At 33.6% G+C, this 26028-nt stretch overlaps 1 protein-coding gene across 1 annotated transcript in view; it reads right to left on the bottom strand.

Moving 5' to 3' along the window:
- Positions 1-26028, bottom strand: part of LOC115216511 (glutamate receptor-like) — a 701885-nt gene that overhangs the window by 79809 nt on the left and 596048 nt on the right. The window contains exon 7 of the mRNA XM_029785951.2: positions 8085-8288. Coding sequence (XP_029641811.1) covers positions 8085-8288 — 204 coding nt within the window. The remainder of the gene's footprint in view (positions 1-8084; positions 8289-26028) is intronic.

Below are 26028 nucleotides of genomic sequence, written 5' to 3' on the forward strand. Positions count from 1 at the left end.
ATACATACATATATATATATATGTATATATATATACACACACACACACACACACACACACATATATATATATATATATATGAGAGAGAGAGAGAGACAGACAGAGATAGACAGACAGGGTGAGATAAATACCCCTATGAGTAAACTTTTGAAACTATAGTTTGTAACATATATCACACGTGGGGGCATATGATCATCCTTGCAGTCTGGACAAGGTAACTTATTGACTTATTTCTATAAGTGACTAATTCTATAACTTGATTAACAGGTCAACACGCTGTTGTGTGTAGTTCCCTTCCACCGGTGTATCGCATGCATTTTGTACATATCGTCTAAAAGAAGGATGTGTTTTTCGATGCTGAAAACAAAAGCAATCAGATATTCACGTTCAAATCTGACAAAATGTATTACAATTGAAAAGATATATTATGGTTTGAAGGTTCACCGTTCTGTGCTCGCCTCATGTAATGATTCAGTAACATTTATAGCAATTTAACTTTTAATTTACGATGTGATAGTAAACTTTAGTGTTCAATTCAAAACTTGTTACAGACAAATTCATTTAGTTAATAAAATCGATGAAGTAAATAATCTCTAAAAGTTGCACGAAACCCATCGACGTGCGCGCGTGTGAAAGTGGAGAGCTGAGCAGGATGTTATTGTTTCGATTACAAGACCGGCGGCGTAATTTATCCTTTTGCTTCGTAGGTTATTTCACGTCGCTTCAACCTTAGCAGTTACTGAAAACCTGCTCGGTGAAAGAGAAGACGTCTCGCCCCTCGAGCTGGCAGAAACGTTAGCAGGCCGAGCGAAATGCTTAGCTGTATTTCGTCTGGCGTTACGTTCTGAGTTCAAATTCCGCCGAGGTCGACTATGCCTTTCATCCTTTCGGGGGTCGATAAATTAAGTACCAGTTACACACTGGAGTCGATGTAATCGACTTAATCCCTTTGTCTGTGCTTGTTTGTCCCCTAAATGTCTAGCCCCTTGTAGGCAATAAAGAAATAAGTTATTATATCCAGGCTACGCCGCTGCATCAAATGTAGGAGTGTCGTGAATGCGTTTACATCTGCTCACGAAAACTTAACCATCTCACGCAATTAGCGAAATCATAGTACATAGTATCAAGTCATACACATTTTCAAAGGAAGTCTATAGTATTTGTTTCTACGCACACACAAACAGACACATATAGTAAGTAAATGGAGTTAAATCCATGCCGTGTCTTTACGAAACACAACTACATATTCCAGTGCTCAGAATATACTTGTAGATATCACAATTAATATGAGAGTCGAAACTGCTGGAAGTACTCTCTTCTACTTGTTTCAGTCATTTGACTGCGGCCATGCTGGAACACCGACTTTAGTTGAGCAAATCGACCCCAGGGTTTATTCTTTGGAAGCGTAGTACTTATTCTATCAGTCTCCTTTTGCCGAACCGCTAAGTTACGGGGACGTAAACACACCAGCACCGGTTGTCAAGTGATGCTGGAGAGACAAGAACAGACAAAGAAACATATACAGACACACACGTATATATATATATATATATATATACATATATATATATATATATACATATATATAACGATGGGCTTCTTTCAGTTTCTGTCTACCAAATCCACTCACAAGGCTTTGGTCTGACCGAGGCTATAGTAGAAGACACTTGCCCAAGGTGCCACGCAGTGGGACTGAACCCGGAACCATGTGGTTGGTAAGCAAGCTACTTACCACACAGCCACTCCTGTCAAATATTAGAAAATGCTGTTTGCTGAGAAGTTGCATATCAAAACAGAAAACTGGAAAAGTGCTTTTTGGTATCCTTTATTCTCCACCACATATGTTTCATAACTAATACGAGTTACGTAGTTATACATGTAGAAAGTCATGTAAAACATCTACTAGTAATTATTCAGACCGAAAATTATAATGCGGGTTATTTAAAAGCATTATTTGAATTGTCGAATAGGGAAATGTTTCACATGTTTTCCTACATGTAAACCTATGTTACTCGTATTAGTAATGGGGATCAGATAATGCTGAAATGCATTTTGATATATTGTAATGTCAGAATTTATTTGGCATAGCACAAACGAATATACAATTCTACGCAAAATGGAATTCTACACATGCACAAAAACACACATGCATACACACACACACACACACACGCGTGTGTGCGTATGTGTGTGTAGCGGTTGACGCTTTCGCCACCACTGAGGACATTTTCCAATCCATAATTTAAAATCTGAAAGTAAAAAACACTGTGTTAATGTATTCTTACATCAATCTCCGTATATCCCTACTTTTTATGAGAATTTCTTTTCTCATATCAATCTCTCCAAACTTTGTATTTTGATCACTGGTCGAATTAGACCCGAGAGACGGTGTCTGACGATACAATCGATCCATATTACATGTAATAAAAGTGATTCTACTACTAAAAGTTTCATTTTTTTTCGTAGTTGATTTTAAACATAACACAATTCACATCTGTATACATTTCATACGCAACAATACATATATGTATATACATATTTACATATACACATAAATATGTATATATATCTCTTTGTGCATATATACAAAACATACAGCGATATATATATTACATGCATTAAACACACACATACTTACATACACCACGTGTTATTGTATAAGTGTATAATAGGGCTGTGTTGGAAAAATATTTTATTTGACGTTGAATGTCGCCAAATTTATATGGAAATCTGTTTTGTATAAAATAAGTATATACGTTGTAAATGTTTGCAAACAAGATGTCAATGGATCATTATGGCGAAAGATCAATTCACTTCTAATCGTTCAATGTCTATGTATTTATTAGTTTGTAGAATAGTTGTCAACTTTTATTGATTCACTTAGTAACATGACTTATGGAAATGAATCCTTCTCTAGTTGCATGAAAAATATCCTCCACCACGCGAACATGTCTAGTTTTATATATTAATGGCTAAGATTATAGTATAAATAATTCTATGCATTACAGATATAAGTTCAAGGAAGAAAATGTACGGTTGAATGTTTTCTTTACTCATGTCTAGGCTTCCACGGAATACAATTAAATTTAACAATTGGAGGGAGAAAATAGGCATAAGTGACAAATGGGTCTATGAAGGTAATTACGATAACAATCAGACCGAATATCAATTTATACACATTAGAGCTGATTTGGTATCTTTTAAAGGTTTTATTATATCAGATAATAGATAAAGCTTTTGTGGGTTTCACAAATTTACCTAAATTCTAGCATTTTCAAGATATGGCCGTAATAACATATGTATTGTTTAAATGTATTTTGTCTTTAATCTGTTCAAATACATTGAAACCTGTTAAGCAAGTATTTGAATGTTGAACGAAAATATCAAAGTATGTAGGAAATCGAAGGCACAAAGGAGCTTGTTGTGTATTAAAATTCAGACAGTACCGTGTGTGTGTGTATATATATATATATATATATATATATATATATTTAAATTTAAATTTAAAATAATAAGGGTGTAAAATTGAATATTAATTTGATTAATATCAATTTAAAACCAGTGGTCTAGCATAGTATAACTTGAAGATTCAGAAAAAAATTATATTGCATACATATAAAAGGGGTGACCACTACGTGGACATCCATTATCCTAGAAATAGATCCGCTATGGAAACAATATATATTTTGTTTCTTTTCATTTGTCTTGCTCGCTTACGTTCTGGCATTTGCTAAATTTTCTTGAGAACATTTCTTTCTTAGTGGTAAGATCATAGCTGATCTACTTCTAGTTTCTTCTATTCTTTTACTTGTTTGAATTAATGTGTATATATATATATATATGAGTGAGTGAGTGAGTGAGTGTGTGTGTGTGTGTGTGTGTGTGTGTGCGTGCATGTATGTCTGTGTCCGTGTGTATGTACATGTGTGAAGGCGCACGGTCCAGTATTTAAAGTTTTACGCTTACAAACGCAGGGTCGTAGGTTCGATAATCGAGCTGTGCGACGCATTGTGTTCTGGATCAAATCATTTAATTTTACGTTGCTCCATTCCACCCAGCTGCAAATTAGTTACCTTGTGTGTGTGTGGTTTTGTGTGTGTGTGTGATTTTGTGTGTGTGTGTGTGTGTGTGTGTGTAACTACCTTATAATTGGAAGGAGGGAAAATCCTCTTTCCAATCCAGAGGTGGTTTGTTCTGCTCGCCTAGCCAACGTGGTTACATCATTCGAAATCTAAAACAATGCAAAACACTTTGTGACCAGCGATGTCTCACAACATTCGATATTCTTGTCTGTCGCATGATCACGGAAGATGTGTGTGTGTGTATGTGTGCCACAGAGATGAATTTCAGTTAAATATCTCCCATTATGTGTCTGTTAAGATGTACCATTTTAGATGTATTATAATTGAAAAACTATAAGCAGCGGCTACATGAGACATCCTGTGAGAACCAGCCTCGTTTTAATATTAAATATGATTCTAGCAGCGTATGAAAGACTGTTCTTCTTACAACAGACCAACTACTACTACATTAAACATCAAGGAATATATTCTATATAATCATTTCAATAGTTTCGATATGTCTTATTTCATTTGAAAGTCTCAGCAAAAATATAATCTGTTTAGTTTGTCTAGATACATGAAAGGGAGACGCCACATATCTAACCAACTACGTTTGACAATGATGACCATCAATAGTGTACGTTAATATCTTGTTCTGAGAATCTGAAGTACAGCAGCATGGTACTTTCACAGCATCGATGTCGAAAGCTGTTTTGCTAAATATCTAATCAATGTGATGCGGATGAGATTTGAAATATTACCTCTACAATGCAGAAGAAGTGTCAATTGAAATAGCGTATTGATAATTGAAGGAATAAGATTTATAATGGATTGAAATGTATAACAAAAACGAATCTCATCAACTCTTCTACTTTCTGACATAGCCACGGAGACTGGATAAAATCACATTAAAAAAAAAAAAACATTAAATTATTTCACCTTCCAGTATTCTAGAAATTTTAAAAAGACAACACGAACAACACCAATATACCGAAAAAATACATTCATACATACATATATATATATACATACACATACAAAATTAAACAAGCATATATATATGTGTGCGTCCGTGTGGTGTGTGTATATATATATATACATAACAACATATGTGTAATTATATAAATATATATATATAATATATATATATATATATATATATATGTATATATATATATATATATATATATATATATATACATACGTATAGATCTGTGTATAAGAATCTGTGTACGCACGTGAGTCTGCGTATATATAGACACTCACGCAATACACTGATATATATATATATATAAGTGTGAAATTAAGTATGAATGTATAAATAAATAACTATATAATAGTAAGGTTTCTCTAGGAAAAATCACTTGCTTACTGAAAGCCATAACCCATTAAGTAATATTACATCTGTCAATACTGTTTATAGTATTGGCGGTGGTATCTTTCAATGAGTTATCAAAAGTGAAAAGTTTTTTTTTTTACTTCAGATAAAATAGAATATTTAAAAGTTAAATCGAGATTACAGCTATCGGCTTAATAATTGCAATTCTCTCTCTCTCTCCCTCTCTCTCTCTCTCTCTCTCTCTCTCTCTCATTCACACACACACACACTCTTACTATTTCTCAGTGAGATAGGTAAAATATCGCTGATGCAACATAAACTCAAGGTTACAATATACAAGAGTACGTTAAATGAGAGGAGGGACGAATCAAGCACATTTACGTTGCCTTTATCAATCTATCTATCTATATTCGTTCCTTTCATGCTTATTCGTTCATTTCACTCTTCGTTCTTTCGTTTCCCCTCTCTCACATTTCTTTGCCTTCACTTCTTGTTCACTTTCCCTCCACTTTTCACTTTACTGTGTTCCTGTCATTTTTCTCGCCCCTCCTTAACTCTGTTGTCCCTCTGCTTCTACTTAACTCTCTTCTCTTCCCACGTGACCGGTGCTCGGCCAAGCTTGTTCTTTCTTGCTTGATCTGGCTGTTGTCCGTGCAACATCAATATTCTTCCCTGTGTTTATGAAATCCTCTATCCCTGCCGTAAGATTTCATTTCCACACACACCAGATTAATTTAATTCGTTCTTAGTCGAAATACACCTGTTGTTATGTCCTGTTATTTTTATTGTAACATTTTCCGTTTTCCCCCTTGTTTTTGTGTACATTTTCTGCTTTCTTCCAAGGAATCTAATGCTCTTAGCTTAGTTTTTCCTTTGGGCTGGCTAGATTGAAGCAAGATAATCAGGTACTTGACTGAGAAAAGAAAACTTCGAATGACCCATCCTTGCTTTCTTTGTATCGTCTATCTGAATGTTTTGTTGTCCCTTTTTTGTATCCCCTAACTGTCTGGATGTTTTGCGCTCTTGCCCCATTTTATATATATATATATATATATATATATATATATATATATAATATATATATATATACACATACACGCATACAGAAGCGTATATATATATATATATATATCTATATATATATATATAACTCTTCTATGTTTATTCGCACACCGGGCAATCATGGTCGCGATAAATCAATATTTTCCATGAAAATTGTTTTTATATCTATTACGGATTGCTTGAAGCTATTTTCTTACAGCTCAATCACTCGATCGTATAAATATATATATATAAGACGAAATCCACTCACGAGGCTTGCTCAAACCAGGGCTATAATAGAAAGCATTTGCGCAAGGCTCCACGCAATGGAACTGAACCCGGAACCGTGTGTTTGGGAAGTAAAATTTCTTACCACAAAGTTACGTCTGAGCTTACTTATGGGTAACTAGTGAACGATACAGAACAGAACACATGAATATATACATATATATATATATATATATATGGGGCAAAAGTAAAAAAACAGTAAAATAAATATCAGTGAGAACAAAGCAGTAAAAATAAACGATGCGGGCTGTTAAGCCAAGACGATGGATCTGATCGTTTAAGGAGACGAGCTTATGAAGAGACAGGATAAGCCCGTTTAGTCCTTGTGAAGGTAGTATTCGGAAAGATGGATTCCCTCTCATCACGTGCCAGCGACAAGAGAGCCGAGGAGGGGAGTAAGAGAGAGGGATCGGTGAAGGGGAGAGGAGAAGAATAGGGAATATACATACAACACGCACAAATGTATATATATATATATATATATTATATATATATATATATAATATATATATACATATATATATATATATATATCTATATATATATATATATGCCGCACCTTTGTGCCATATGGGCTCAACTCCGCTCCTCTTTTCATCTGACACCTACTTCTCTTCACTCATATCCACCACACCACTCCACACACACTAGCATCTATCCACGCATACACACACACATTCTTATATACACACGCATACCCACCTTAGTTTTGGGTTCATCAATACTTTTTTATCTCTCCTTCTTTCAACCTCTGTCAAACTTTTTCCAACCAGTCGCCATGCTTAACCGCAAAATCTACAAGTTTTTTCTTTCCTTCTCTCTGTTTATTTTGTAGTATTCCTTTCTGCTGAAGGGTGTAGACTCGAAACGTAAAATACTTTCTCACTTTCGCGAGCGTCAGACTAATACACCTGCTTGCTGTTCATACACCTGTCTTCGTCTTTTGTCTTTCTATAAATTTCAACTATACATACATACATACATACATACATACATACATACATGCATGCATGCATGCATGCATACAGACAGACAGACACAGACACACACACACACATACATACATACATACATACATACATACATACATACATTCAGATAGATAGATAAATACAGATAGATAGATAAATACATACAGATAGATAGATAAATATAGATAGATAAATACATACATATAGATAGACAGATAGATAGATACATACATACATACATACATACATACATACATACATACATACATACATGCATACATAGAGATATATTGATATAACTCTTTATTCAAGTAACTAGATATCCATTCGACCACTGCCACAGACATTTAAATAATGACAAAAAGTATATATTTTATACTCTACCTGTTTCAAAGCAGACATAATTGCATCACCATGCATCCAAGGCAAGGCGTCCTTTATATAACAAGGCACACCCTTTGTCTTATTATGGTTGTAGACAATTCCGCGCCGGAATGTGTGTTGAAACACTTTTATATCGTTTTTTAACATTTGCTCGAGGGCATGAACTATCACGTTGGTAGCATCGATCGAAAGTGCAACTTCATGCTGGAAATGAACAAGAAATAGAACGAGATTATCAAATGAAAATTTATAGACATGAAAAGATTATATTTGTTCATTTATTTTAAACACTCCGAATAAATGCTATATATTTTTGTATATCTCTAATATTTATTCTGATAGTTATTTTCTTAACGCTTTAATCTATGATGTTATATAGTATAAAAGTATGTAGTTTCTATTTAAACATATGTGATCACATGATACTGAAAAAAAACAACATTATCAACATTATGGTCTTCATAGAAACTTTCATCATAGATATTACCATACTTATCTTGAAAATCAGGAAAATGTTTTCTAAATGTTCTTATTGCCATAGAAATCATTCGTAACGGCGTAACTTCAAGTATATCGTATCTTAATAAAGAATATTCGAAGTGTGTGTATGTGTCCGCGTGTATATTTATCCATCCATCCATGTATGTATGTATCTATCAATCGATATACCTACACACACACACACACACACACACACACACACACACACACACACACACACACACACACATATATATATATATATATATATATATATATATGTACCTTTCAGATGCAGCATTTTCACATCAAGCGCTGACATATTTTACAAAACTGACATTACGTTAACATGGAAGTCCAAGCGTTGTTAAAGCAATTATAAGAAATAATCGCTACATACTCGCGTTGGACAAAATAATTGAAACACCTAGCATCATAGCATCATAATTTAGAAATATCTATAAAACCGTCAAAATCTCGTTTATTTTTATGTATTTTTAGAATATTTATTATTAGTATTGCTTAATACGTTTTGCTAAAATTGCTGTTTCTTTTCAGATATCATCAAGAAAGGGTAATTAAAATTCATTGAAGTGAAAGATCTATCGGACTTTGAAAGAGGTCAAATTGTTGGTGCTCGTATGGCAGGCGCTAACATAATGAAAACAGCCGCAATGTTTGGTGTGTCAAGAAGTACTGTCGCGAAAGTACTGACAACCTTTGAGCAAGAGGGAAAACCCCTTCGTCGAAACAAAACTCCAAAAGGAAACAAAGACTTTCAGATGGAGACCACCAGACTCTTACGCGAATTGCTAGGAAGAATCACAAAAGTACAGCTCCCGAAATTACTGCAGATCACTTCGGGAAACCAGTTTCCACAAAAACTGTTGGCTGAGAGCTACACAAAACCGGATTTCACAGGAGGGCTGCAATCAGAAAATCACTACTTTCAAAAACAAACGTTGCCAAGCATTTAGAAGGCAGTAAAAACCTACAGAATTGATCCCTAGAGCAGCGGAAGTATGTTTTTTTTTCTCGAACGAGTCCTTTACCTTATTTCCGACCACCGGCCGAGGAGGATCTGTGATGATCTGGCGGGGGGTTTATCTTGGAAATCCGCCGGCCCAATGTTTTCACTTCATGGCAGAATTAACAGTCAAGACTATTTAAGTATTTTATCTGATCAAATTCATCTTATGGTTGCGGAACTGTTTCCGGAGAAAAGCGCAATCTTTCGGGATGCTAATGCACCAATTCACACTGCTAAAGTTGTTACTGAATGGCATGAGGAACATTCTAGTGAAGTTGAACATCTTATCTGGTCACCGCAGTCCCCAGACCGCAATATTATTGAACATTTACGGTGCATTTTAGAAAAACAAGTAAGGAGTCAATATACTCCACCATCATCACTACAAGAACTGGAGTCTGTTTTAGCTGGAAAATGGACAAAAATTCCTTTGGAAACAATTCAAACTCCATACCTCATAGAATTCAAGATGTAATTTCTGCCAAAGGCGGTGCTACCCCAGGTTAAAATAAATTTGTTTGAAATTTTAAGGTGTTTCCATTATTTTGTCCAACCCCTGTATCACGTACCTCCCACCACACCAACTACAAAAATTAAAAGGACTTACTGTATAGAGTAATCTTAATTGTAATGTATCTCAACAAAAAAAAGAAAATCAAAACAATAAAAAAAACAAGTCCGAATAATCAGGAGATTGATGCCTGTGATAATGAGCGTTCATACTCTATATTTGATAGGAGTCTTATTATCGCCTGGTGCACGGAGAAATTAGATTAAATAACAATAACAACAGCAGCTTTACTCTTAACGCATGACATAGATTAATGTTCTGAATTTTTGTGTACTTCTAGCATTTATTTTTTCACTATCTGTCTTTGGTTATCATCGTTTAATAATCTAATTAAGCCATTTTTATCTACACATTATCCACCGTACGAAAAATATGTTCCGGGGGCTAAAGCTAACACATTCGGTATATGGTAAGAGCTGCTTTTACCCCTTGTCATGCAAAACTTACGACTGACGTCGAAATTTCAGTGTAGCCGATGAACACCATTCATATACTACCAATAGTTACAAAGGTATATGATGGATGTACCGTCAATTTCACATGGAAATAGATGCGCAACGGCTCCACGCTAAACAAAACAGGTCCTCCCCAGCTTCTCTCCATCTCTAAAATTTTCCAGGCAACCGTTCAGTGGGAACAAAAGCAACTTTGTGACAGCAAAGCTTCCACTCATAACAATGAAACGGATGTATGTTTCGTGTTTTGTATCAATACAAGCGCTTGCTAGAGACACGTTTTAACAAGAGCGACGATGTGCTGAATAGACAATATTTCCGCCCATAATGTATGCCATTATTAATGAATCCCAGTACGCAGCTGGTAGCTTATTTCATCGAACCAAAAGGATGAAAGGCATCGAAAATTTTTTTTTCAACTTTCTGGATCCATAAAATAAAAATCTCAGTTGAGCACTGTCGTTGATGTAAACGGCAAACTTCTCGCCACAAATTTTAGGCCTTGTGCCGATAGCAAAAATAATAATAATAATAATGATGTTTAGTGAGAAAGCAATACCAACCACATAGTTCCGGGTTCAGTCCCACTGCGTGGCACCTTGGGCAAGTGTCTTCTACTATAGCCTCGGGCCGACCAAAGCCTTGTGAGTGGATTTGGTAGACGGAAACTGAAAGAAGCCCGTCGTGTATATGTATATATATATATATATATATATATATATATATATATATATACATGTGTGTGTGTGTGTGTGTGTGTGTGTGTTTGTATGTCTGTGTCTGTCCCCACTATATCGCTTGACAACCGATGCTGGTGTTTTTACGTCACCGTAAAATTAGCGGTTCGGCAAAAGAGACCGATTCAATAAGTACTAGGCTTGCAAAGAATAAGTCGTGGGGTCGATTTTCTCGACTAAAGGTGATGCTCCAGCATGGCCGCAGTCAAATGACTGAAACAAGTAAAAGAGAGTAAAAGAGAGAGAGAGTATCCTTCAAAGAGTCACTGGGGCACAAATATACAAAGCTCCACATACCAATCAAACTACACGACTGATAAGGGCACACCAGGTACATGCATCACAATCATTTACGCGACATGCTCATCTTATATCGAGATAAACAACGCATGATCTTGCAGTTGGGGCCCAGTTAAAATTTTATAAAAATGAAGGTCCTTGAATAAGGGTTGTTTAAGGATGGTGGACGAAAAATCCCTGTTTCTAAAGGTGAGTTATTCAAACTCCCAAAACTTCCTTTAAACACATGGCAATGACGTCCCTCTACCGCTAGTGCTCATTATTAGAGATGAACATAACGTCAACCAGTAAGAGAAATGTTCAACTGATTAAGGACAAGTGATTGACAAGCAAATAGGTGATATTGACCAGAATATTTGCTGCAGAACATCTTTTAACCAAGACAAAACAATGTGCATGATTACACTTCCAATCAGTTAAGATCCCATTCACGAGTGTCACTGCCTGCTGCTGCATCAGGCATAATAATAATAATAATAATAATAATAATAATGGCTTAGTGGTAAGAGCGTTGAGCTTACGATTGTGAGGTTGTGAGCTCGAATCCCGGACCGGGCTGCGTGTTGTGTTCTCGAGCAAGGCACTTTATTTCACGTTGTGATGATCTGGCGGGGGGTTTATCTTGGAAATCAGCTGTAGAAATGAGTTGCGACGTCACAGGTGCCAAGCTGTATCGACCTTTGTCTTTCCCTTGGATAACACTGGTGGCGTGGAGAGGGGAGGCTGGTATGCATGGGCGACTGCTAGCCTTCCATAAACAAACTTGCCCGGACTTGCGTCTAGGAGGGTAACTTTCTAGGTGCAATCCCATGGTCATTCATGACCGAAGGGGGTCTTTATTTTCTGGAAGCACAAGGACTCGAATTTTAGGGGAGTTAAGGAAGAGATTTCGTCGCAAAAGTCCAGAGCTCTTACACTGGAGTTGGTGGAACCTGCATCAGAATAAAGCACCAGTCCACAATTCTATCTTGGTAACCAACTCCTTGAAAATGGTAGACATCAAAGCTCTCCCTCATATTCCCTACAGTTTAGACATTGCTCTGCAACTTTTGGTTGTGCCCATGCTGAAGGAGAACATCAGGGGCAGTTGCTTTCAAGACACTGTTCCATGCGTCTTGGACATCTCTTTGGAGGGGTTTCTTGAGACCTTCGCAAAGTCGCTGGAGCACTATAGCAAGGGCATTGAAGTCAAAGAATCCCACTTTGAAGGAGATTAGATTTTAGTACATCTTTTTTAATATATTTTAAACTTTTTTTTATTTACCAAGGCCCAAGTTCCTCATAGGCGAGGATAGTCACAAGACACACCGGGAATTCCATTCATTTCCCAGTTTAAAGGCGAGCCCTGTCTTATGCTCGGGTCAAGGGATAGAAAGCAACCCCCGATATTGGTTGAGTGTGGGTGCATGTGCGTGTGTGTGTGTATTCTCATAACAAATCCCTTCAGCTACACGGAACAATTTTCAAGACTGCTAATATCCCAGATGTAGAGCCTGACCTAAGTGCAATTTAAAAGTATCGAAAATACCATGCAGTTCAATGTAAAAAGAATATGCGGCACTGCACAACATTCACACAAAACCTTCGCATCCAGTGTACAGAGGATCAGAAGTATCGTAATCCTCAACTTCATAAAATCTGTGCGTGTCAAGGAATCGGTTTAGATATTACGACATTGGTTTACAATGAGGAAACAAATTGGCTCAATGTTTTCTGGATATAATTGTCTGAGATCCTAGAGACATATACATCGCAGCGTGAAACGCAAATGAAGTTATTGATATTGAACTCAATAATTCAACAAAAGCCAACGTACATAGGGGGGAATGTGGAAATGAAATGAAAATAAAATTAATAGATTCACTTGAGCATACACAGGACAGACATGCTGGAACATATAAGGGAACAAAAGATGATTAATTATACACACAATCACATTGTGCTCACATATGACACACAAACACATACAAATATGTGTGTGTGTCGTGTGTGCGTGCGTGTGCGTTGCATATACTTTATCGCTTTATGAAAGAATTCGTTTCGTAGTTTACCAATATCGGTATGGAGAGACTTCATTGATCTGTAAAGGAAGACCGATCCGACTCTACGTAGAAGAGTTCGTATAGACACAATGGAATAGAGATACAGGACGAAAAAATGGGGACAGTAAATGCTTGGGTAGAAAATGCCTGTTTGAAAGGAGCTTCACCAAAGACTATTAGGTTGGTAGTAGGATCAGGCATACAAACGACGAAACATAGACCGTGTAGAGTAAGGTAAAAGAAGAATTGCTTTATATATATATATAATATATATAATATATATAATATATATATATATAATATATATATATATATATATATAATATATATATATATAAGGCACATGCTGGATTGGCCTCATGTTTACATCTTTAATATTGGCGTATCTGTTGAAGAAAACTTCGCCTAGTAAATTACTTTATTTGTTAAAATAAGTCAGGAAATAGATGGTAAATGCTTTTTTTTTCATTCCCTTCGAGAATTTATCCCTAATTAGTGGTTTGGACTTTAGCTGTTCTTTGTAGCGTAAAGGACTCATACGATGGAAAACTCTTAATGTGTGTAAATGTACACTGTATTTTATATGAATAATACATAGTAAATTGACTAATTTTTCTATACGCTAGGCCACTGGTAGTACAAATTTCTAAAATCTTTATTACCCTGATTATATATATATATATATACATATATACGACAGGCTTCTTTCAGTTTCCGTCTACCAAATCCACTCACAAGGCATTGGTCGGCCCGGGGCTATAGCAGAAGACCCTTGCCCAACGAGCCACGCAGTGGGACTGAACCCGAAACCATGTGGTTGCTTAGCAAGCTACTTACCACACAGCCACTCCTGCGCCTATGTATATATATATATATATATATATATATATATATATATATATATATATATATATATATATATATATATATATATAAGGAGGGAGAGTAATTGAATATTAATTTAATTAATATCAATTTAAAACCAGTAGCCTAGCATATATAAAAAAATCTGTAAAATCAGCTTATTGGTTATCCACCTAGTGGTTTATCCCTAAATACACACACACACACATATATATATACACCGTATACAAGCATATACATACCTATATATATTTGTGTCGGTGTGTATGTTGAATACACACACACACACACACACACACACACACACACACACACACATATATATATATATATAATACTATTTTGCTGAACATTCAGTTTTTTATGCTAGACCACTGGTGTGAAATCGATGTTAATTAAATTAGTATCTAATTTCTCACCCTCATTTTAAATTTAAAATTATATATATGTTGGGGGTATGTGCATCTGCGTAAATGTATGCACACACAGAAGCGCACATCCACATACACATCGGATATACAATAGCGTCCCTTTGTCGTGGATTAACCATGCATAGAATTGAAGGATCTAGCGCAAGTTCTAATGTAGTACACAAAATATATTTGTCACAGATGGCAAGCTTATAAAACTATGGGCAATTTTACAAAATTGAAAGAAATAGCTAATGGCAGGTCTACAAATGTTAAATAAAAAATATACACACAACTATATCAAGCGTAAAAACATATGTCATAATATCAAATCTACCAGGATCTTGTCACAATTTGAAATCCAGTTATGAGAACTTTATCAATCATAAATTTATTCCCAAGACTTTTGCAGCGTAAGACAGAACACGCAAGGGATTGCCATTGAAACAACTTAATTTGAAATTGTGATTGTGAAAGTCACAAAATGTCATCATAATTCATTCGAGAACGTCAATGTTGCAAAGCAAAATGAAGGTTTAATAAGGAAAAACGAACAAGCCTTAATAGAAAATATCAATTTGAAATGGTAAAATAATTTATATCTAGTGGTCACATTGTTTTGCATCATCCGACATTCATTCTCATTGGGCTGAATGTTAATGGTTCTTGGCTCCTTCATTTTGCTGTTTGTATACATATATATATATATATATATATATATATATGTGTGTGTGTGTGTGTGTGTGTGTATAGTCATATGCCCGAGTGTTTTATAAGATCGCATCGCAATTACGAGGTCACGTGATCGATACTAGACTTGGTATATTGGTGGTTATTTTCTATAGTTGTGGAGGCACATGGCCTAGTGATTAGAGAAGCGGACTCGCGGTCGAGGGATCGCGGGTTCGGATCTCAGACCGGGCGATGTATGTGTTTATGAGCGAAACACCTAAGTTCCACAGGACTCCGGCAGAAGTTAATGGCTAACTTCTGCTGACACTTTCGCCACAACCTTTTCTTACTCTTTCCTTCTGCATCTTGCAGCTCACCTGCGACGGGCCGTTGTCCCGCCCAGGTGGGGAACCTATACGCCAAGGAAACCGGGAAACGGGCCGTATGAGCAAGGCATAGCTCGAGAAGGAATAAACAAGTTTCAATAGTCATTTTCATTCATAGAGTATGAGTAACATTTGTTAGAATAATAATAGAAAACCTCACGAAGGATAGAACTAGTCATTCGAAGGTACAGTTATATCATACTGCCCCACTGACGCTGACAGGGTTACATTTAGAACATAGATGTGGTGGAGCATGTTCAACCACACTTTAATTCAATGAACAGAAAATTTAGTTAACTGGACAATGAACAATGGCATAGTCATCAGCGAAACTGACGGAGAATCACCATTTTATATAATGTGTGCAGGTGTGTGTAGATATGAATGGGTATATATATATGTATATGCCCATATATATGTCTGTGCGTGCGTGTGTATGATTGTGTATGTTTTATATATATATATAGGTACTATAATTATGCACACGCACACACACACATAGACATCTCCCCTCCATACACACATATATACATGCATATACTTGTGTGTGCTGGTTATGCATGCGCTAATGACAATAGCCTAGAAGAGAACACAAACGAAATTCAGCTTTCGTTTAATCTACGCTACGTTGTAAAACCTGCCTAGTTTTTCCTCGAATCTTTATTATTAGTGATATATTTTGAACATAATAAACTGCACAATAATATTCCAGTTGCTCACAATCATTGGTGGAGGGTGAGAAGAAAGCAAATGGGTTTCTATGCCCTGTGAAGTGAATGAGGAATGACTAAATACTGAAAAACCAAAATATTCAATTATATTAATGGCACGTGCAAACAGAAATAACCATAGAGACAACTCTTTTGAAAATAATGGGAAGTATGAAGACTTGTTTCTGACAATAGTTTTCTGTAGGTGTATTAATTTTTAGAATGCTGATGATATACATATATATAGATACACGCACACACAAATATATATTATATATATATATATATATATATATATAATATATATATATATATAATATATATATATATAACTGTGTGTGTACACGAACGCAGACACATAAACACATATATATACATATTTATATATATATATATATATATATGAAACAGTGTGTGTGCATATATATAGATATCTGTGTGTGTATTTTCTCTCTCGGCATTCTCGTTTGTTTATTTCTGCTGGGTGCCTTTCATTTCATTTCGTTTCGTTTATTATATTATAGTTTTTATATATATCATATATTTTTGTTCTTTTTTATTCCCCTATTATTTGTATATAACTTCAATGCTTTTGTATTGTTTTCATATTCTTTTTATTTTCTTGATATACTTTTTAGTTCTTTCACTTTCTTTTTCTGCATATTCCGTTTGTCACGCTTCTACCTTGTTTAGAACACAAAAAGAAACACAAAGAAAGAACAAGGAATATAAGCTACGACATGTAGTTAGGGAGAACATCAACTTCAAGTGGAACAACCGACGTAAAAAAGACAAAAAAAACAGAACATTTATATATATATATATATATATATATATATATATATATATGGACTGTGTGTGGGTGTGTTCTTGTAAATACAAATAAGTGAGGTACTCTCTACATAAGGGAGAGCAAATTATAATATCCATAACAGTTGACGAATTAAGATTATCCTATCCCTAAAATCTTCAGTTTTTCCACTTGTTTATGTTACCATTATAATTATTATTATCATTACTATCATTATCATCATAATTAAGGCGGTGAGCTAGTAGAAACGTTAGCACGCCGGGTGAAATGCTTAGCGGTATTTCGTCTGCCGTTACATTCTGAGTTCACATTTCACCTAGGTCAACTTTCTCTATCATACTTTCGGGGTCGATAAAAAAAGTACTGTGGTCGATGTAATTGACCACAGAGTCCCCTCCGTCTTTAGTAGAAAAAAATATTATTATTATTACTGATATTATTAATTCCACTTTATCACTCTTACAAAAAAACCTTGCAAATACACACACTCACACACATGCAGTAATCACATCTGATCCTGTTAAAACATTTTCTCTTTGAGAAAAATCAAAACATGTTCAGTTGGAGGGAATGCTTGTGTTTGTTGAAAAGCCTCGCAGCGGGATTTTTGCCCTTGTCCTTAAAGGATAGGGATAAAAATTAATCCTTTAGAGATGGGTGCTTGTGCATCACTTCGTACCTTCTACGAAACTCCTATTCTTGTTGCACGCTGTACTCAACTGATATTTATTGGGAAGTGTATATATATATATATATATATATATTATATATATATAATATATATATATACATATATATATACAAATAATCCTATCAGGTGGTACTATTATGTTAGACATGCCCTGGACCAATCTTTGGTCGAAACATATCTAAGTTTACAGACACACACATATATATACATATACATATATACATACACACACATACATATATATAATATATATATATATATATATATATATATATATATATATATATATATATATATATATATATATATATATAAAACGCGAGCCAAAGAAATAATATTCTTAAGCCTATACATCTGGAAAAGTACAGGACAATTTATTGCACTTAAAACAGTTCAGGGCAAGATATTACGTCTGGTAAAGTGCAGAACATTAAAATGTTTACTTAAAATGTTGCAGCTAAGGATAAAATTTCAAATTAAATATTTAGATTTAGAAAATATTTGCTTTTATTAAAACTGAAGACTTTTTTTTACAAGTTATTGCTTCTATTTGTTATAACTTGTCACTCCTATGAACATTTTTAAAAAAATAACTCAAAATATATTTTGCACTTTAAAAAAAAAAAATTTTTAATTATTAATTAATAATTAGATATTTGAAAATAGGTTATAAAAAATAAGAGTAGTACATAATTAGTACAATAAATCGAATAATACAAAATTTAGTTATATATTATAGTAAAATATGCCTATAACAACAAATTCATAGTAAAATTTGCTTGAGTTATTGCCTAAGTTATTGCCAAGTCTTCAAATTTTTAGTCTTGAACAATGCCTAGATTTTACATAATGAATTTGCCTACCATATATACTATTCTTCTCCACATAAAACTTTAGCTATATTGGTACTTCTGGCTCTCGTTTTTTAAGTATTTTAGAGTGTTCATATTATAAAAAATGGTGTTGCTTTTTCTAATTATAATGTGACTTTGTAAATTAAAATCAATTTTTAATATTCAAATTATATTCTTAGCTGCAATATTTTAAGCAAAATATTTCTTGTTCTGTACTTTACCAGATGTAATAACTTGTGCTGAAATTTTCCAGATTATTTCTCTTGCTCACATTTTTCCATGAAATCCATGTTTTCTCCAAGCTATGCTATTATGCTAATTAATAATGTGTGTCATATGTGTCAATTAGCTGTGTCATTGATAATTTGTTTTACCTCAATGATGCCTGTGACATACATTATAAGTCCCCTAGAACTATATTCATAAAAAAAGTATAGAACTATATTATCATTCTCAAATTTGAGAAAAAAAACACTCATAACTTTTTTCTTTTAAAATTTTCTTGCACGAGACTGATAACATGAAATTACTCAAATTGAGCTCTATCATGTAAGCTTAATTAAAATTTAGCTTATTTTAAAATAAAAAGGTTAATTGGGTGCAAGAATGGCATAAATGCAGGAATGGCAAAGGTGCAGGAGTGGCTGTGTGGTAAGTAGCTTGCTTACCAACCACATATATATTACATGTAAATTGTATTTATGATTTATTATATGGCATTATTATAAGAATATGCTATAATATAAGATCATGTTTTGTTTTGTTTGTTCCTTCTCGAGCCACGCCTGGCCCATTAGGGCCGGTTTCCCGGTTACCTTGGCGTATAGGTTCCCCACCTGGGCCGGACGCCGGTCCGTCTCAGGTGAGCTGTAAGATGCAGGAGGAAAGAGTGAGAGAAAATTGTGGCGAAGATTCAGCAGAAGTTCGCAATTACCATCTTCCGGAGCCGCTTAGGTGTTTCGCTCATAAACACACACATCGCCCGGACTGAGATTCGAACCAGCGATTGTATATGCGCATGTGTATGTGGGTGCTGTTATTCGTGCAAATTTATATATACTGCGAATATAGACAAATTTGTAATTCTCTTTTTTTCATATTTTTTGTGTGACCTACATTGTTATAATTTGTTTAGCAATTATTAAAAAGTATATTCCAGCGATTCTCAAATTCTTTCATAGATGTGTCTTTTATCGCACAACCAGAAAACTCATTTTAATTCACCTCCTAGAACATCTGCCTGACTCCTTTGAATGATATTTTATCTTCCAAAGTGCCTTCTATGCAAAGGACGATTCTCAGCGCAATATGTTAGATGATGTTTTATTTTTTCGTCATGTCTCTTCTAAAATAACGTTGCTCTATCTAATTTATCTTTAATATAAGCCTGCAAAGTGATTCTTTGGTAATTACTACAGGAAACACCATGAAATTGGACGCAGAAACACATATATGCATCTACAAACACATAAACTTTATAACAGAAAGAAGAATTAATCTTTAACCATTGCAAACTACTATTGAGTACGTATATTTAAGTATACATACTCTTAAGTATAAAGCTGAACTAAATAATCACAATTGTAATCTATATAAGATCACGCCTATAACTTTGGTAGGAAAAATACGTTTCTGCTAGCAAACGAATTTAGAAATAATATGATTATTTTTAAAAAAAAGTTTCTTTATCCACCGGCGTAGAATTAAATCAGTTTGAAAGTTTCTATGAGTAACTCTGCTGTCAAGAGGAAACGAAAAGGAAACATTAAACATAAGTACACTGACTTAAAATAAACTGTTGCTAATTAACGGTGAAATGCCAATTAGAAAGTGCCAGTAAGAAATAGCATCAAACGAGGAAAAAATGTGTTTGCATAAAATGAAATACAGAACTGCATTTAAATACTACAGCATAAATGCTTCTTTGCTTACATATATACGCCACTCATATTCGCATTTACACGTCCTGTTACATGGATATAAACACATATACTCTCTATCTCTCTCTCACGTACACACACACACACACACACACATATATATATATATATATATGTGTGTGTGTGTGTGTGTGTATGTGTGTGTATTATATATATATATATATGTATTTATTTGTGTGTATACGTATTTATCTATATGTATTTATTTGTGTATATATATATATATATATATATATATATATATTATATATATATATAATATATATATATGCATTTATTGTATATCCATGCGCGCGCACACACATGGACCTATACATACAAAAATATATCCGTATAACTCGAATGTATCTTAATGTTTATGATATCCGAGAATTCCTATCCTGCAAAATGAAACTTTTCTGCACTGCATTGTTTGTTAGCTTAAACGTCATTGCATTTCCACAAAATGCTGGTGCCAACGTTGCGTCAATATCTCATATCAATATCTGCCTTTAGATAGTTTGACCTACGGGTTTAATTTTAATATTTAAGTGATTTCAAGTTAAATAGATCGGACATTCTTCTATTGAAAACCGGCAGTCTATTGACATCCATGTTTTCGATGGAATCACTATTTTCTAAACATTGCAATTGTTATTCTGCTAGTTTTTTTCTTCTTTTTGTTACTATTTTATTATTAATATGTTTGTCGCTGTTATTGTTGTTGGTCGATTATTTTTATTTTATGAAATGTTCATATTTCAAAAATGAGACTAACATAAAATGATTTCTTTATTTGCAATGATGGCATAGAAAAATGGGAAATAAAGTGCTTATGCATAATTTATAAACTTCCATTGACTTTTGAGTAGATCGTGCTTTAAAGGTTGATCAAATGCTGACGAACCATTTTTACAAACTAAATTGATTTCTCTTAAGAGAACGTATCCTCATTTTGGTAATGTGTAGCTGACAATTTTGATATTGTGCTCCAGACAGTTCCACTTAACTGTCTTGCATAGCTTAACATATGAAAATAATGAGTGTGGGAGAAATAGACACAAACAAAATGAGGTAGCGTGAGTTGGTAGGGATGGAAAGTGTATTAACGTATGACGTTTTATTGATGACAAATGCATTAGATAATCTAGAGATGTTACATCCAGTACATCATCATCAAACCTATTGACCTCTAACAGCGTTTCTTATGTCGTTTAGATATATTGGGAAACTTTATCGAACAATTCAAACTATCAAAAGTCTTTATGCTTCTTTGAGCTCATCTTTAATTCTCCTCCGTTCACCGCCTTCAAAACAATAATACGTTTCTTTGAAATAACAAATACATACGTATATAATGTTGACAGAATATTACTCTTAGCATAACATAGTGTTTGCAGATCATGTGAGCGAATAGAATATATATTTTAAAAGATATATTATGTTTATTAATAATGTAATTTTAAAATTATGTGTTTATTGCCGTTATTTATTATTTTTTTCTCTAGTTTCAGTTCAGAGCTGCGGCCATGCTGATGCACGGCCTTTTTGCTACACTGTTATTACTAAGAGCCTCCTATAATATGTGGCACTTGGTGAAGCATGGAATTTGATATAGCTACCCTCATTTGCACCTCTTGCCGTGAGGTAGGTTCATCTGGGACTCTCGACAGGAAGAGGTCCAGCTTTGATTTTAAAAACCCTACATCTACTTTGTGCAAGTTCCTCAGACTTTTTGGGAGAATATTAAAAAGCTGTTATCCTAAAATGATAATGAAAATATTTGTGCAGTATATAAATACATATTCAAAAGGTTTCGCTTGTGATCGGATCTCAAGAAATAGGGAACAGAATTGTGATTTCATTATCCCCAAATGACTGTATTGAGATTCTTAAGGAAATCAAAATAAGTTGCAGAGTTTTCGATGAAATGCAACAACGAATTGAAGTATGAATATGTATATTATATTCGATCCTTTGACAATTATTACACATACACTCACCATATATAAAATACGCCAGAATATGCGTAACGAAATCCAACGATAAAATTGTGCGGTGTTGGAGATTCAGACAATCACAAATATAATCAGTATAGTTCTGTAAACTTAATAAAACTAATTTCTTAATCAAAAATACAATTAGCTGAGATTTTACAGATTGTAAATTCATTGTGTCAGACGCAATAACAACCACTATACATAGATTTCGATGGATATCTGTGTTCTATTAAATTGTATCGCGAAACAATATTATTCAAACTTTAGATATAATTATCACTCTTCTTTGTTTCATTAACTTGCAAAGTAAATTAGTTGATCTTAGTCTCATATTGGTGTGGTGTGGCTGTGTGGTCGGAATTCCTTCACAAACAGACGGCTCCGTGTTCAGTTTCACTGCGTGGAGACCTGTGCAAGTGCCTTCTAATACAACTCCGGGACAGCGAAAACCTTTTGAGTGAACTTGATAGACGGAAATTGACAGAAGACCGTCATCTATCTATCTATCTATCTATCTATCTATCTATCTATCTATCTATCTATCTATCTATCTATCTATCTATCTATCTATCTATCTATCTATCTATCTATCTGTCTATCTATCTATCTATATATCTATCTATATGTCTTATATATATATATATTTATATATATATATATATATATATATATATACGCGAGAAAGAAGCAACAAGAATGGATAGGTTTTTAGTACAATCGTTTCATACAGCATATAAACGTGTCCCGTACTCATCAGCTAAAATAAATGTGAGTTCTCTAGACATCCTAGTGGTTGAGGCTATACTCATGAAGTAATGTAGATAATTAAGTAACATAAACAGATTTCAAAGTTCATAAAGTTCTTTAAGATGATGTACAGTCTTATCACAGAATTTTAAAAAAGTTCTAATAGCATCACAGAGAAGGTGACCTAATCCATAGAGCACATATGTGCTCTATGGATTAGGTCACCTTCTCTGTGATGCTATTAGAACTTTTTTAAAATTCTGTGATAAGACTGTACATCATCTTTAAAGAACTTTAATGAACTTTGGAAATCTGTTATGTTACTTAATTATCTACATTACTTCATGAGTATAGCCTCAACCACTAGGATGTCTAGAGAACTCACATGTATTTTAGCTGATGAGTACGGGACACGTTTATATGCTGTAATTTTTACAACTTTTAATAAAGCCTGTCCTTGTATGAAACGATTGTACTAAAAACCTATCCATTCTTGTTGCTTCTTCTCGCTTATAATCACCCCACATTACTGTATTGTTAAAACAGTATAGTTTTTTTTGGTGCATCTAAGTTAGGTACCATATTCAAGTAAATTCATTTAAATTAACTTGAATCTTTATTGCTTTTTGTATATATATATATATATATAATATATATATATATATATAATATATATATATATATATATATATATCTGTGTGTATACAAATTTCACATTTCTAAACTAACTATATGAACTATATTCGGAATACAAGACCATATAACGGATTTTACATATGAACATTATGGATTATTGCAGAAGAATAACCAAGGAAGTATATATGGATTTAAAGACTCATCAAAAGTAGTAATTTTTAAATTTTAATTTATATTTCAAACACATACCATTTTGTAGTATTACTTGAAATTTAAAAACAAAACAAAAAACTAACATTCGATATGTTATACAAAATTCAAATTTTATATCTCTGAAGAGCAGAAGAGTTGTCTATAAATGCTTATCAATATAGGATTTCATTATATGGACAACACTTCTGTGAAACGAGCGTAAGATGCTTTAAATACTTAATTCAAAACTTTTTAAACTGTCATATACATTATATACTTATACATATTTACATATATTTTGATACGTATTTATATATATTTTTATGCAACAATTATTTTTCACACGTGTATATATTTCTGAGGAGTTTCCTGATATTGATTTCCAAATATTAATAATATTAATAAAATATAATAATAATAATAATAATATATATATATATATAATATATATATATATATATATATATATTTGGAGATTCGTTTTAAGTATAAGAATATACCATAAACAAGTATGAAAGATAAAACAGAAATAAAATTATTATAAAACTGGATTCAATGCAAACAATTTAAGAAAAAATTATTAAATCCTAGTTACTAAAAATATAATTGAAAATAAACAATTAAAAAAAATTAAATTAAGAATAAAAATAAAAATAATGTTTAAAATTTATTTTATGCATTGTCATTCTCATCAGTTTAATAAGATGAAGTAGAATAGCAATAAAATAAAATAAAATAGAATAAGAGAACACAGATGGGACAATAAAGGAAATCTGGTAATTTCCAAACCACGTTGTGAACAGGAAAAATAATATCAACAATACTAATGGTGAGAGAGACAAAAAATAAAAAATAAAAAAAATACAAATATATATCAATGCGCAGTGAAACTCTAACATAAGAATCCAACGGATGTGTTTAAAACAAGTAATAATGATAAACACCGTTCTAGACGAAATACAGTGTAAACAAAGCCACATGTGTCTCTTAGAGTACAATGTAACAATTTCACGAGCACAAGGAAGCCATAGAGGGTTATACGTGTACATAATATTATTATTGAAAAACGAGTAAATATATATATATATATATATATTATATATATATATATATATATATTGATCAAAATAAAAACATGATGCGAAGGATTCAGCGGTACATATGTTTCGGGCCTTTATTAGACAGATTTATAACAATGCATAATGTATGTCTGTGGCCTTCTTCAGCCGCGCACAACAGCTTCCACAAGGACATGTGTTACATCAAAATTCTTGGTTGGGGATGCAAATCCTCTCATTCGCGTACGACATAATGCGGATGAGAGGATTTGCATCCCCAACCAAGAATTTTTGATGTAACACATGTCCTTGTGGAAGCTGTTGTGCGCGGCTGAAGAAGGCGACAGACATACATTATGCATTGTTATAAATCTGTCTA

Source organism: Octopus sinensis, linkage group LG1 (genome assembly GCF_006345805.1).
Source record: "Octopus sinensis linkage group LG1, ASM634580v1, whole genome shotgun sequence".
Lineage (NCBI taxonomy): Eukaryota > Metazoa > Mollusca > Cephalopoda > Octopoda > Octopodidae > Octopus > Octopus sinensis.